The sequence below is a fragment of the Salminus brasiliensis genome, chromosome 17 (genome assembly GCF_030463535.1).
Source record: "Salminus brasiliensis chromosome 17, fSalBra1.hap2, whole genome shotgun sequence".
Taxonomy (NCBI): domain Eukaryota; kingdom Metazoa; phylum Chordata; class Actinopteri; order Characiformes; family Bryconidae; genus Salminus; species Salminus brasiliensis.
The window spans coordinates 9,340,529-9,355,869 of NC_132894.1; the positions used below are offsets into that span (position 1 = coordinate 9,340,529).

The 15,341-nt window shown below is 43.5% G+C and overlaps 1 protein-coding gene across 1 annotated transcript; it reads right to left on the bottom strand.

The window, feature by feature from the left end:
- Positions 1-2,693: 2,693 nt before the first annotated feature.
- b3galt2 (UDP-Gal:betaGlcNAc beta 1,3-galactosyltransferase, polypeptide 2) lies at positions 2,694-14,091 on the bottom strand. The gene is made up of 2 exons (XM_072660373.1): positions 13,295-14,091; positions 2,694-4,977 (listed from the first exon to the last, which is right to left on the bottom strand). The coding sequence occupies exon 2, from the start codon at positions 4,716-4,718 to the stop codon at positions 3,417-3,419; it is 1,302 nt and encodes a 433-aa protein (XP_072516474.1). The 5' UTR covers positions 4,719-4,977; positions 13,295-14,091; the 3' UTR covers positions 2,694-3,416.
- Positions 14,092-15,341: the final 1,250 nt, after the last annotated feature.

The following is a 15,341-nucleotide window of genomic DNA, read 5'->3' on the forward strand; positions in this document are numbered from 1 at the left end:
ATTTGAAATATCCTGTTAACATTATGATAAGCCTAAATCTGTTTGTCTTTGACACTGTATTACATTCCCTGGAAAAGGAATAATGATCTGAAACAAGTTCATTTAATACACCATTTTCTTCATGGGTTTTTTTAACCCATATTTTCTGAATGGCAGGTTACGAATGAATGGGCCTGTCTCAACATGCATGCAGAGCTGTAAGAGCAGGTAAAAGTAAATGTGTAAGTATGCTAGTAAATATATGATTATTTTAGATAGATATAGATATATTAGATCTAAAAAGTGTTGTGAAGAGAGGCAAACAGCCAATAGCAGGAGATGTACATACTGTATATATGGTATATATGGAATGTTTGGAATTACTTGTTGTATTAATGACTACTGATATTGTATTCAACAGTAAAAGACAATGTAGATCAAAATACACTATTAAAAAGTGAGATCTTTGTGGGGATTTTTAGTAAAGGCACAGGTTATACTATATGTATGAAGCCATGACATCCATGGGACAACCTGAATGCTTAACCTCTTAACACTCCAAGACTTATTACACACTAAGGTGTATTACCCAGTAACTGCATGGACTTCTGTACAAACTGGTGGGGCTATTCTTTGGTAATAGAATGTTGTAATAACTCTTTAGGCCAGTGGGCCATAGGCTTTTTAGGGGGTTACACAGCAAGCTAGTTAGTATATAGCATTGGCTATGCTAATGAAAGAATGACAGTTGTTAACTCACCTCTGCTTGTCTTTTACAGTCATTTAACCCCTATGTTCGATGGAAAAGTCACTGTTGCAAACAGAGCAGCAACACCTTCCATTATCTCGACCCTACAGGCAGAGGCAGTGCTTCCACAGAGCAGCAGGACACTGATGCACAGTGAATAAGAGCAGACCACTGTAAATCCCGTCCACAGAGAACACTGATAGGTCTGCTAAGCAATAAGAGAGACCAATCGAGATGCTCTCTGTGTCGTCACTCATTTGCTCTTTCTTTTTTTTAGAGCTCTGGCCTCAAAAAGAGCACGAGTGAGCAAAATATACAAAACTGCAGTTTCTATGACATTATATGTATGTAATTAGTGAGCATCAGGGATTCTGTTTAAATAAAGATTAAAGTGATGATGAAGTCTAGGCTATCCTCACCACTTGTTACCAAAACTGGTATCACAAAGCTAGGTAGCAAAATCCATCTGGACACTTACTGTATAAGTAATTACAGGTCTAAGATTATCAGGTAATTGCTGACAATAGAAGAAGGCAACTTACCAGTTACTGCTGCCGAAAAAAAACAAAAAAAAAACATTGGGACTCCACATGGACTAGCATTGCAAATAAAAGTCACGTTTATTTGTAGAGAGTCACAATTAAATGCATTTAATTGAATTACATTTTCATACAGTAGCCCAGCATCGTCTGAAGGTCCTGCTCTTCTGATGACCTCAAAATACGCCATAATATCGTCCAAATTCAAAACATCTGCCTAATGCTGAACATGGTTCTTCCAATTTTCAGCCAACGCTAAATGAGAATAAGTGATGGTAGGTTCTAGGCTTTTGTCATCAGTTGTTACCAAAAGTGGTATCTAAGTCCATCTGTGCGCTTACTGTGTAAGTTTACTAAAATTACAGGTCTAAGTTAGCAATACACTGGTTGTTGGGTAACAGCTGCAAATAGACGAAGACGACTTACCAGTGTTTCATGGCATTTTTGTTGGATGACTGACATATACGTATTTGTATAGTACAGCATAAAGGGCAGATGACTTCCTCCACAAGAAGTTCTACTGTAGCAATTGTTGAGATACTGAGGTAAGTTATGCTTTTTGTAAGGTTGAAGTGATGATTTAAATGGAAAGCCATAAAATGTTCTCCTATGCTTCTGCCTCCGTGGTGTAGAACAGAGTTAGGAAATTCAGAAGTGTGAAATTTCATTCATTAGAAAGAACTTTCAACCTTGCAAACTAGCTTATCTTATCCAGTGCAGCCATGCACTTAATTATCAGACCTGAGAAGTATTTTGAAAAGTAGTTATGATGACTTATGATTCTTAAAGAGTGATTTGCCTCATTTTTTTTCTCAGTGGATTTTAGTATTGTCTGTATTTGTTTCTTAAGTTATGTATAGAAATCTGCTCATTAGGAACGTTAGCATGCAGGATGTAGCCTCCAGACAGCCAATTTCAATCAATGCAGCACCCTTTAATTAACTGACAAAGGAAATCCTGAACGTACTTTGTATTAATCAATCCTGAGTCGATTATATGTCTTGTGCTTGCATAATATTGAAAAGTTCACCAACACTTGTGGAATCTGAAGGTCCCTCTGAAGTGCTGGTTGCAACGGCAGTCGCCTGAGCTGGTTGCTCAACCATTTTGTTATGCTGTTATGATCGTTAGTATTAAAATCATCAAAAAAAATTTCCTGCATTCTTTTCCAAAACAATAAATGGCTATGTGCAGGCTAGATATTTGCATGGGTGAATTGTTGGTCATAATTCAGGCACTGGAACTGATAACCAACCACCAATTTAGGTGTACTTAATAATAAGGTGTGAATGTGACTTATTTGCTGTCAGTAAATCAGCTCTTCTGCGCATGTGTTTCTGTATATAGGGTTTTCTCCTAAGTACCCAGTGTGTAAATACATAATTGTGTACTATTAGCCACCGTACGACAAAAAAACACACCATAGAAACCAAGAGAAGGAAATACATTTAATAAATAAGTTTCTTTCTGCCCACACGCAGGGCAGACCTATAATAAGTCAATGTAAAGCTTTGAAAAATACAATCTTAATAATCTGTAACAGTACTGATGGTACTTATACTTAATATAGATATATATATATATATATATATATACTCTCTTTTGATTCTACACGTGGTATGTGATTTGGTTTGTTTCTTGTAAACCACTTGGAGGTCTAGGTAGATTGGAATAATGAAGATCATTTGGTATCTTTAAAGTAAGTTAGGGGTGTGGATCTTTGTTAATGACAGCATCTGGAAAGAAAGAAACATGTCACGTTAAAGAATATCCCATCTCAATCGCTTGTCTCCGCGTCTACTATAGAAATAATACGATCAAATTAGCCCCGTGACGATAACATTCTCTTTATGACTTGGAGAAAGTGACAACCTGGCGTATTTTTTTGTTGGCACCTGAAACTGGTGATCTCACCACTGTTGTATTTTTGTGCATGCTATATATTGCACATAAACATGTAGCTCATTTCCCTTTTAAAAAGAGTTGGACAGATTTACAATACAGAACATCTCTCAAATTAAAAAAATAGTTTTAATCGACTGTACACAATACCAAAAAAACATTGTGCAGTTTCCTATAATCAGTGTAGTGCTGAATTTCACTCATGCTTCTAATATACGTCTGCACCCTGAGCCCAGGCTTTGCAGTCATCACCGAAGCCTTTCCCAGTGCAGCTTCCTGTGACGCAGCCTGCCGCTCTTCTCCTTAGCCATGTTAATGCAAGCGTTGTGCTTGTTGCTCTGCAAGTGGTTCCAGTACTTGATAAGTTCGCTTGGCTGGAACTGGTGTGAAGTGATCAGGTGACTGTATTTGCAGCTGGAGTAGGACACTCTCCAGTGGTTGAAGAGGAACTCGTTTGGTGGCGGCGCCGGGTCAATGCGCAGTTTGGCCAGGCAGATCCCGACATAGACGTCCTCGAGGTGTAAACGACGTATACTCAAGGAAGCCTGGTATATCTTTGCCGCCATGTCTCCCGAGAACACGTAGCCTGTCCCCGAGCAGAAGATGGGGTACCTCTCGCTTGAATAGAGCTCAGGAGGCATGTACCACTTGCTGTCTTTGTTGCGATTGGGTGCGTATCCTCGCATTAGGTAGCCTGTGAAGTAGTTGTGTCGGGGTGGCAACTCTGGCTTCAGCAGCTTTTGGATTAAATACTCTGTGTTGACAAACATGTCGCTGTCCGTCTTCATGACGTAGCGGGCGTGTGGGCAGTGCTCGGCGACCCAGTTCATGCCCATCAAGGTCTTGATGGTTAGGTTGTAGTAGGTGTCCATGTACTCCTGCTGTATGATATCGTGGTGCTGGAAGCTTTCCTCCTCAATGACATTCTGAGGGTAGCTGTCAGGGCTACTCCCCATGCCCAGCAGAAAGAGCCGCACGAAGCCCAAGCCCATGGCCACGCTCTCGTTCCCCCATGTCTGCCTAATGGCGTTCCTGGCCTCCACCTGGCCCGGCTCTGCCGCAATAAGCAGAATTAGAAAGGGGCTGCTGTCTCTACATTTATATGGCTCATTGAGCTTGTAGCGGTACGGCTGAGCCACCAGCTGCCCTCCCACCCCCATTTCCCGGTGCAAGCTGTTGGTGTTTGTGTTGTTGGCGCTCAGAGAGATCTCCAGTCCTACCATTCCTTGGGCGGCAGCCTCAGCTTGGTGAGAGCTGAAGTTCACAGGTGCTTTGGGGGCAAAATAAACTGGCTCCCGTAAGAGGCTTCGCAGGGAGCTTTGGTTGCCCTCTGCACGTTCCTTGAGGGGACGCAAGCCCCGCATTGTGTAGGCTACGGGGTTCTCTCGAAACCCCGACCGGCTGGACAGCCAGTCCTGGTGGCTGAAGAAGAGGAAGATGGTGAAGAGCAAGGCCAGTGACAGTAGGCCCATGACGTGCGTGCGGAAGAGTGACCGCTTGACATTCCAGGTCATCTTGATGGGGCAGCAGTGTCGCCGTCGCCACTGCATGATGCAGATAGAGGCTGCTCGGGAAAGCGCGGCGGTCACATCCAATCAAGTCAAACATGTGTTGTGAGCAGCCCGAGGGTTATCTGAGCTGGCAGATGGGTGTGTTCGGGCCCCTGGTGGAGCTAGAAGGGGGATGACATACTGCCCATGAGGATTGCTGGGACACGCTGCTCTGACTCTCTCCAGTGACAGGCGGTCATGCTTCAGGGCAGTTCCCTTCTGAAGGACGGCTGCTTCCTCAGACCAGAGGCTCTGTTATCTAAGGAGAATAGGAGAGAACCACTGAATGAATAAGGGTGGACAGCTATGAATTAAGCAGTGTAATACATCGCTAATCTCTCACTGCTGTGGAAAGAGATTTGATGTTATCCACGCGGTGAGCGGAGGAGCCTTAATCCCCATTCATTAAGTGTCTCCTCAACCACCTTTTCGGAGCAGACCTTTGTTAACGCTGATACGATGATACAGTATGTGCTGCTCCCTGCTCATTAGCCGTGTTCCCAGAAACAAGTCGCAATTGCAGTTGCAATCACCATATCTCTGTATGTGGCAACTCCGTGGGGAGCACTGCTATAAGGGGACGCCCTACATATCACAGGGCGACCACGGTGCCCCGTGTGAAAGTTTAAATGGCAGGTTTTCACAACATGACATTCAGTAAGAGCACTGCCGCTGCAAAGGCCGCCTAAGTCCCCCACCCGCCCTCCTGCCGCACTCCAGCAGCCAGGAAGGAGAAGCATCCGTCAAAATGAATTTTCAGGCTCCAGCAAGCAGTGTTGCTGGGATCCGCAGCCAGCAGCAGCCAGTGATAACAGCCCTCACCCCTTATTCACCTTCCACCTTAAACTTATCAACACCATGCCAGGGGGTGAGCCCTCCCTGCCTGCAATTTCCAGCCTTAACTGCTGCTGCCTGGCAAGCGTGGGGTTATTGGATTCTAGAACCTTCTCTCAATAATCATGACAAAAAAAGGAAAGGTAAATGGATAGTGGGAGAAAGAAAGAGAGAGTATAAAACAACCCCAGAAATGCACAGAAAGTGGTTTTGAACTGTAGTTTTTCTCAGTTATTCATTTGTTTACACATTTTAAGATGGGCTGTTTGTAAATATGACATATTATTACTATATATTGTAATATGCATAGCATACACAATATGGACATAAGTATTGGGACACCTGGCTTTCTTCTGAAATCAAGGGTATAAAAAAAAAAAGTTTATCCTGTGTTTCTTGGAGTCCAGGGAAGGCTTGTACCTTCCTTTTGGAGCATTACTGTGAGGATTTAATTGCATTCAGTGACAAGAGTGTTAGTGAGGTTTAGGGTGTTGGATGATCACCACCCCACCTCATCCCCACCTCAACCCCAAAAGTATTGGATGGAGCACCATCATACCAGAGAACATAGGTCAATGCTGGGAGGGCTCATTGCGCGACATCAATGGAATATATATCACAGACAATGTCTGTAGCCGTGCACACAGGTATTGCGTTCATGCTGAACAGTAATTATAATTCACATTTAAAAAAGACAAACAAAATAAATACATTAAAGACATATAAAACCAGAACTGAAGAAAATACAGCAGGGAATGGATCCACAATAAGCTAAATATTGACTATTCTAGGTGTAGGGTGAAGTCAGTCCTGAAAAATGCAGTTAGGACAATATCACGCCAATCTAATTCACAGTACGGACTTCAGTCCCCTTCTTCCAAGTGCTTATAATGGACCTTGAATTGGCTTTAAAAAAAATCGTTCCCTTTAGAGGGTGGTTTTATTACTGTTGTGGTGATGGGCTCACGTGTTCCGTAGGAAATAGGAGTGTGAATGCACTTTCCCCTCCACTTGCCCCTCTAAATGTTAATCTCTGAAGACTTTGCCCATTTCTCATGACAACTGGATCAGAGCATACTAACCTTTTCAACCAAATGTGCTAACGCAGTGCAAGCAATTACTGCCAAGTGGAAACGGGCTGAGTCTGGCTTTGCTTTAAAGGTTAACACACTTCAGAACAGAGCAAATGAAACACTCCAAAGGTTTTCTTTGTCATCCACATGAGATTCAATAATTAGACTACCACAATGCCCTGGACTACGCTCCAAACATTACTTGTTATATATATATTTTTAATGTGTATACACCGATCAGCCGTAATATAAAAACCATATATATTGTGTAGGTCAAAACGACTCTGTCAAGGCATTGACTCCACAAGACCGCTGAAAGTGTCCTGTGGTATCTGGCACCAAGATGTTAGAGCAGCAGATCCTTCCTGTAAGTCCTGTAAGTGATCCTCGAGTGCCCACTGACCATGTCACCACTTTGCCGGTTGTCCTTCCTTGGACCACTTTTGGCAGTTGGTATGTACTAACCACAGCATACCAAGAACATCCCACCAGACCAGCCTGGTGATCTGGAGATGCTCTGAGCCAGTTGTTTAGCCATCACAGTTTGGCTCTTGTCAAAGTGACTTCAAGAACTAGCTGTCCACTTGGCCCCTATTTTATATATCCCACCTCTTGACAGATTCCACTGTAACCAGGTAATCAGCTTTGCTCTTTTCATCTGTCTGAGGTTTTAATGTTATGGCTGATGGTTTTAATAGGTTATACAAATAGGTTAAGATAAACCATTCTAACGCAGTGCTGCCTAATAACTGAGAAGAATCGGAGTGTCGCATACACTGTTTGCTCCAGGATCCATTTGATACAGTTGCTCAAATTAAGAGTCTGATAGTGCCACAGCGGTCAGCAATTAGAGGAGCTACACGAGACCATTAGACTTGTAAGGGGAGACACCTGCAATTAAAAGATGACAGGAAATTCAGGATAATTCAACAATATGTGTTCCCTGCAATCACTAAATAAGGGTAGCTTTTTTTTCTGAATCCTCAGGCATTTGCTTGACACGTCCTTGACATAACTTATTCTTAACTGCTGAGAACATATTTAAGGTTTTAATAAAGTTAGGCATGTTTGCTAGTATCCATCCTAACATACAGGACAAATTAGGACAAATCTATGCGTGTACCCTACTGTTTTGTATGTGGAATCACTGTATGAATGAAAGTATTTGGACACCTCCCCATTCATTGTTTCTTCTGAAATGAAGTGTATTAAAAAAGAGTTGCTTTTGCTTTTGTTGGAGTAATAGTCTCTACTGCCCACAGAAGGATTTCTACTAGATTCTGGGGTACTGCTGTGAGAATTTGATTGCATACAGTGACAAGAGTACAAGAGGGAGGTCAGGATGTTGGATGATTACCACCCCACCTCATCTCTAACTCATTCCGAAAGTATTGGATGGAGCACCATCCATTATTCCAGAGAACACAGTTCTACTGCTCCACAGCTCAATGCTGAGGGGCTTCATACCCGTCTAGCCCACACCTGGTGTTAGACATGGTGCCAATAGGTTCATGTTTATCTGCTCCAGAATGACCTATTGTATTGGTAATACTTCTTTAAAGGGACTAGACAAGCTGTGTGTGTGCATCTGTGTCAACAATGGGTGCAACGTAAAGTAGCTGATCTCATTTTTAGAAGGGGTGTCTACACATATATATATATATATATATATATATATATATATATATATATATATATATATATATATAATAATAAAGGCTTAAGCAGCCTATCTGAATAATATGCCTTAGTGTGTAATAAGCCTTTTTGCATTAGGGGGTTAGGCAAAGGTTATTTGCACAATATGCTCATTGTGATACAATAAAAAAATATTGCCATATTTTCAATCACTAGCAGTCCATAATTAACATCAAATTTACTGTTGGTTGATTAATCACCCGGATTTCTTACATTGTGGCTTCCACAGCCTGTAGATGTAGTGACTCTACATCATGACCTGGATATTTTCCTAGGCCTGCAACCAGACTGACTCTTTGCCATGGTTTAAGGATGTTTTCCCAAACCTGCCACCAGAGTGGCACAAATGCTTCCCAAGCTCATTTACACAAGACATTTCCTGGGCTGGCAATGGAGACCCCCCACTGCAGGCTGCCGGAGTGACTGTACTTTGATGCTCTGAGGCCAGGATGTTTTCCCGGCTCATAAGGACTCTATCTGGGCCAGCTAAGCAACCTTATGCATTGACTTTGCACCTGCCTGCTTAGGGACTGTTTTTGGTTATTTGTGTAACTGTTGCTAACTAAAGCGCCCTTGAGTTTGAGAAAGGCTCTATACAAATTCAATGTATTATTATTATTATTATTTCTGGATACCATGAACCTGGTGCACAAAAAAACCAAAATAACACCACTTACACAACTAAGATGTTTTATACAGGACTGGTTAAATAAAACAGGTCATCTTTCAAAGTTGAGGCTTTTCCTAAACAGCAACAACAACTTGCTTGCTTAGCCAGGCGAGATAAAATTACAGTGACAGTTACAGGTTTCTGAGATGATCAAGCTACCCAACATAAAACTGTTAAAAGCCAGATCCGGGCAAAGCAGTCCAAAGCTAAACAAGAGTGCTGTTGTTTGGATTGTTGGGCTTGAGGACACGGGGTTAGCAGCAGGAGCAGTGGAATTTAGGACATGAGTAGTGGAAGCATATTCACTAGTACAGGCTAATACTCTCAGGAAATTGCTTTCCATATTACACTGTTTTGTATAACAGGAGACCTGTACAGTACTGGGGAGTCTAGATTTGTTGCAGATGAGAGTTGGATGAGTGTAATATAGCAGTAGAACAGTTTTTAATGCTATTTTAAGGTTAGGGGACCATATCAGAGCTATATAGTGAACTGGACGGTAACACTCGAACCAAACATATTCTATCTACATCATGTAATGTTGTCTCTACGGTTTATTCCTGACTAATAACTAATAATAATAATAAATTCAAACCCATACAGCCACCTCAAGGTTGTCTGGGCTGTGTCACTGGCTTTCTGTAGCTGCTGCCCGCATCAGATTTAAAACTCTGTTGCTGGCCTACAAAGTCCGTCCGTACTTGACAGCAATGGTCTGTACCAAGAGCCCTTCGAGCTTCAAGTATGGCTCGGCTTGACCCTCCATCCTTTAAGATGCACAGAAGACAGGCATTCAGGCTTTTTTCTGTGCTGGCACCAAAGTGGCGAAGCGACCTCGAACGGCGGAGTCGCTCGCTATCTTCAAACTTAGACTGAAGACCCTCCTCTTCCAAGAGTACTTGGGCGAAGTGTAGTGTTGAGTATTGTGGTCTCCATACTGACTTTTGTATTTAGTAGCATCTAAGCTTTGAGGTATCTTTTGGATCCTAGTCTATGCAACCTAGCTAAGGGTATTTTCTGAGTAAACTGTGAGGCACTTTTGTAAGTGGCTCTGGGTAAAAGCTTCTGCTAAATGCCTCAAATGTAAATGTTTTAATAATGGCTGCCTGATAAAATGAGCTCTTTCTGTGCCTTATGATGTGTGATAGTGGTCTGGAAATTACTGCAATGCATTCGCTGTTGTGTGGATGAGTCAAATAGTGAGTTTTGTTCATTCTAAACATGAACATTTTAATTAAACAGCTCTTTAGACATTTAGGTTGATCTGTACTCATGATTTCGCAACTTGGTCCATGTTGTTTTTAAACTCTTTGACTGACCACGGATGTGACTGAGCCGGAGCAGAAAAATACATGTATGCCACGCGCAAGGAGGCTATGGTTTTGACTGATGCTCACATGACTTGCTGAGCTCAAGTAACATTGTGAATAGGCCTGTAAGCTTCCCAAGTGATAAGGGAGCCAAGCACAAAACAGCTGATCTGGGATTTGAATTGAAAAGTAGATTTCTGCAATTCCAGCAAGGAAAAAATAACAGATCAGAACGACGGCCATGATAAAAAAAGGCCATTGCACTTCTCTTCTACGTGTGAATTCAAGAGGAAGACTTGAAGACAGAAAGAAAATTAAGCAAGGCCAATTTTCTTTTTCGCTATAAATGCAAGCACCAGCAGACCCAGTCTGTAAATGCCCTAGCTTATTCACCCAGAAAAAAGGAGTGTTAAGATCTTTTAGCTCAGAAGTGGCACTGCATATCTTACTAGCTTCTCTTCTTTCCAACCACACTGGCTTCCTATTCCAGTTTTCGTTTTTCTGGATGTATATGACCTCTTCATCCAGCAGAATCTATATCTGTAATCTATTTAGCTTCTCCTGACTGCACTGCACAGTCTGGTCATAGTAAGATCACATTATCTTATCACTACGCTGTTCTTGGCATGAGTTAGTATGTAATGTTAATGTGTTCTGATGACGGCAGAAGGTGCACACTGCTTATTAGTGAAATAGCGGTGGTGCCACACTCCTATCCAGAAATAAATGGGCATACTGTTGTCGCGGGGCATACTGTTACTTAAAATAGCCACGAACCATAACAAACAGCTTTGTCCTGAACATCTAAAGTGGGCTTTAAAAACTGAATTCTGTACATATATTTACACAGCAATGGATTTTGTAATAATGAATACGATTAATTCTACTGCTAGTGCTTATCCTATATTATTTATAATATACAGTATGTGAATGCAGCTACCTTCTTCAAAGTCATATACCAATACATAATTAGCTAAGTAGCTTACGTAATGCTGATGTGTACTCTTAACAGCAACGGCAGCTAGTGCATACTGTTTAGTTAAATTCCAGTGATGCCACACGCTTATGTTCCCAGAAACAAATACCAGTTATGGCAGGACATAATGTTACTTCAAATAGACACAGAACATAACAAACAGCGTTGTCCAGAGCATCGGAAGTGGAATTTTAAACTGAAGTCTGTACATATATTTACACTGCAGTGGATTTGGTACCTGGAATCAAATTTAACCCTATTAATTCTACTGCTAATGCTTGTCCACTATAATAATACTCAGGGACATAATGAGTAGCTTATGTAATATTGAGGTGTACTGTTAATGGCAGCTGGTGCAAGCTGTTTATTAGTGATGCCACACTGTAATGTAGCCATAAATAAATACTAGTTGTGGCAGGACTGTTATTTAAAATTACAGCCACAAAACATAACACAAACAGCTTAAGCAAAGTGTCATGCAAAGCCTTGCATCTTCACAATGGCAACTTTACATGAGAAGTAAACAAAAAACCTTCTTAGTTTTTAAAGGAAGCCAGTGTAAGATTAGATTTTTAGTCATTTCTGAGCATTTCTATTAGTCCACTCATCATGACATGTGGACACAATGGAAAGAACACCTGCCAGACTCACATGATGTCAAAAAAAATTAATGTAGTAGTAGAAATGTGTAGAAATCTGACTGGAGTGGAATTAAACACTAGCAGTTCTACAGTTGTATGACAGCTTGCCTGCTATTACAACCTACAGTATGTGAATGCTACAGGCTGCTTCCTTCAAAGTCACATGCCAAAACATAAGACAGATCTGTGACAGTTTCACGGATGTGACCCAGCAAACACCGCAACACTGATTAAGTGTGTGAAAAATGTGACATTCATAGCCTGAAGTCACAATTTAGCTTTTAAATGTATGGTTTTCAAATTCATTTCCACTGCTTGTGTTGAGCAAATGAGACACATACACCCCGAGGACTGAAGAGTGGAGACCTAGACTGAAAGGAAAAAACAAAACACACACACACACACACACACACACGACTTAAGGTTGTCTCAATGAACATCATTTGGCTCCTGCGTCTGTGTTGTTTGTTTTTAATATGCCATGACACCAGCCCGATGAGTTCTGAATCAAAATGCCACCCTTGGCACGCTGGAGACGTCCTCAGCGAATAATACCGGTGCCTTGGCGTTGGTTTGTAATGCATATGAGATCTGAATATGCCCATTTTTCGCCGAGCTGAATTCTCGATTTCCTGCTTGAATTTTAATAGCCGGGGTAATTGAATACAGCAGCTAATTGAAGACGAGCGCTCGGCATGAGCAGAGCCAGGAGACGCTGATCCGAGCCGTTCTTTCTCCCACACCGTGGCCTGCTTGGCCTGCGTGCTTTGGGTGGGGGCCAGAAATGTGTGAGCCGGCCCAGAACGCAGAAGAGCCGGGGTGTTTCCACGCTCTGCTGCTCAAGGCTTGACCGGATCTGGGACAAGTCAGCGGAAACCTTTCTAACACTTCATGGTCTTGCACATCTCCTCCTGTGGAAAGCCTCCAGCTTTGACTGGAGCAGGATGAAATGAACTCATTGGGTTATTGTTTTGTTAGGGGGCTGACTAGGGTGGTCTAAAGGGTATGTGAGTATAAGTATGTGTATTTTTTTCGTGGCTTTTTAAGTAATCTGTACTAGATGTAATGTATAATACAGAGAGTGGTCCAAAAGCTGCTGATGTCTACAGTCTGAATGTGTGTAGTAAGTGGCTAGAACTGTTTACGCCAAGAAGATGTGCTGATGTACTGATGTGTTGGTGGACTGCATCCAGTAGACCAAACTACCCCACAATAAGACTGTGTTAGTTCTGCTGCACTCTCTCTAACCTTTTCACCTCTGTCAGGCTTCACGGAACTCGATCATTTAAAGGGTTTAAAAAAAAGGGGGAGGGGGGGGGAGGACACCACAACAGAAGCAGAAAAGACAGGAGGAGTACAGCGGTCGAGACCTACCGCTGTCTGTAGCTGGCAGACCGAGGGAATGGACGCTGGTGCCGTCTGACGGTCCTGTTTGCTCGCCATCACTCTGTCCAGAAGCTCCAAAATCGAGGATATACCTCCTCTTCTCCTCCCCGGTCACTGCTCCCAGTCACTCAGCCTTCATTTCTTTGTTTTCCATGCTGCATCTCTGGCGAAAGCTTCCGTCCAGATCTCTCCCTCGCCTGCTGTGGGCTGAGGTCTCTTCATTTCAGGCTTCCCTGTCTTCTCGTCTTTGATTTGCTCGCTTACCGCTACTCTGCCTCTCCTCTTACACTTTTACCCCCTTCCTCTCAGCGCTGTATTCCCGTGCCCGAGCTTCCCATAGAGGGGGGCCGTGGAAATACAACAATCTGCGGCTACAAACTTGACTGACAGCGTCCTATTTCGTACGAGGAGCGTTTACGCGTTTACGCGGATCTAAAAAATCGATGGGAGGCTCAAGCCAGCTGAGGCGGAGCGGCGTTAACAGCATCAGCAGCGGCGGCGGCTGCGGTGGTGGTGGTGGTGGTGGTGGTGGAGAAGGGTGGCTACAGCTAACTACAAAGCAGGCAGCAAGGCAAAAACAGCACCGAAGCCCCCCCCTTATGCTACCGCTGGAGCCCTCCGCTGCGAAACATGATCCATAGGCACGGGGAAGGCTTCTTCTCCACTCCTCTTGCCGTCTGTTCTCCCTCCCTCCTCCTCCTCTGTGTGGCTCTGTGGCTGTGGACGCGTGTGTGGAAGAGGCGCGATTGGGTAGGGTAGGGTTGGGTTGTTGGGGAGGGTTTTGAACAGAGGGGGTGGTGGATGGGTGGGAGGAAGGGAGAGGGGGGTCAGCAGCTGCTTAAATGTGCTCCAGTCTGCCGCGGATTCACTGACTGAGCCCCTCCGACGTCACCATCTACTTAGAGGATCCCACGTGACCATTTAGCTTCTCAGCACCCCCCTCCTCTCTCTCCCCTCTCCCTCCACCACCACCAACACCAACACAAGCCCCTCTCCCTTCTCGGAACTGGGGGGTGGTGGGAGGGGAGGGGGGTTAACTCACCCTGTGCGCAGTGAATGGAAAGAAAGAGTGAGTGAGGGAGTCTTTTTTGACACGACACAGGAACCAGCTCCAGTGTGGGTTCAGTCTGAGTTGCAGCTCATCTTGCGTGTGAAAATCAAACCGAGCTTTGTGTCTAATGCCATTATCCCTTCGCTCATATTGCACTATTCTAATTTGGAGGCAATAGAATGAATCAAATTACATATCTATAACCACGTCTCATCATTTTTTACCCAATTTATAAAAGTTTTATATAGTTTTTACCTTCCCCTATCTATTCCCCAATTCCCCAACCCACTCATTATTACTCTCCCCCTATCACATGTAAGGCTCCCGACACTGAGAGGGTGAGGACTGACACATGCCTCCTCTGGCACATGCTCACCTGCCCAGCCACTGCCTCTTGTCGAACTGCAGCAAATGCAACATCACCGGGAACTAACACACTCAGAGGATATGGCCAGGTACCCAGCTCTGATGCATTGGCTAGCAGACGCCTGTGATTGAGCATTTCTGATCTCAGCATCACACTGAGAGTGTTGAGGGACGAGAGCACCATCTACCCACGAGAGAGAGCGAGAATAGCTAATTGTGCTCCCTCTGGCCATGGCTGCTGATGGCGAAGCAGCATGACTGGAATTTGAACTCACAATTCTTAGTGGGTTATAGTGGGTGGTCGGATATGTTCGACTGGTGGGCTAATTCTCAAACCGCACACACAACAAACTGAAGTGATGTGAGGAGAGAGAGAGAGAGAGAGAGAGAGAGAGAAAGAGAGAGAGAGAGAGACGTCTACCCACCCCGAGAGAGCAAGGTCAGTTGTGCTCTCTCAGGCTTCGGCTGCTGATGGCAGGCTGATTGTTGGTGAGGGTGGTAAAGAGAAGGGAACATGCTTATTGAACATCAAGATGGAAGTAGCCTATGCCACAACACAGGGTTATTACTTTCAAGGCAAGGTGGACTTCTCTAAGAAGGGATCAGCTGAATTCCACT

Excerpts from the sequence above, each read along its gene's own strand:
- b3galt2 (XM_072660373.1), bottom strand. The coding sequence starts at position 4,718 with ATGCAGTGGCGACGGCGACACTGCTGCCCCATCAAGATGACCTGGAAT.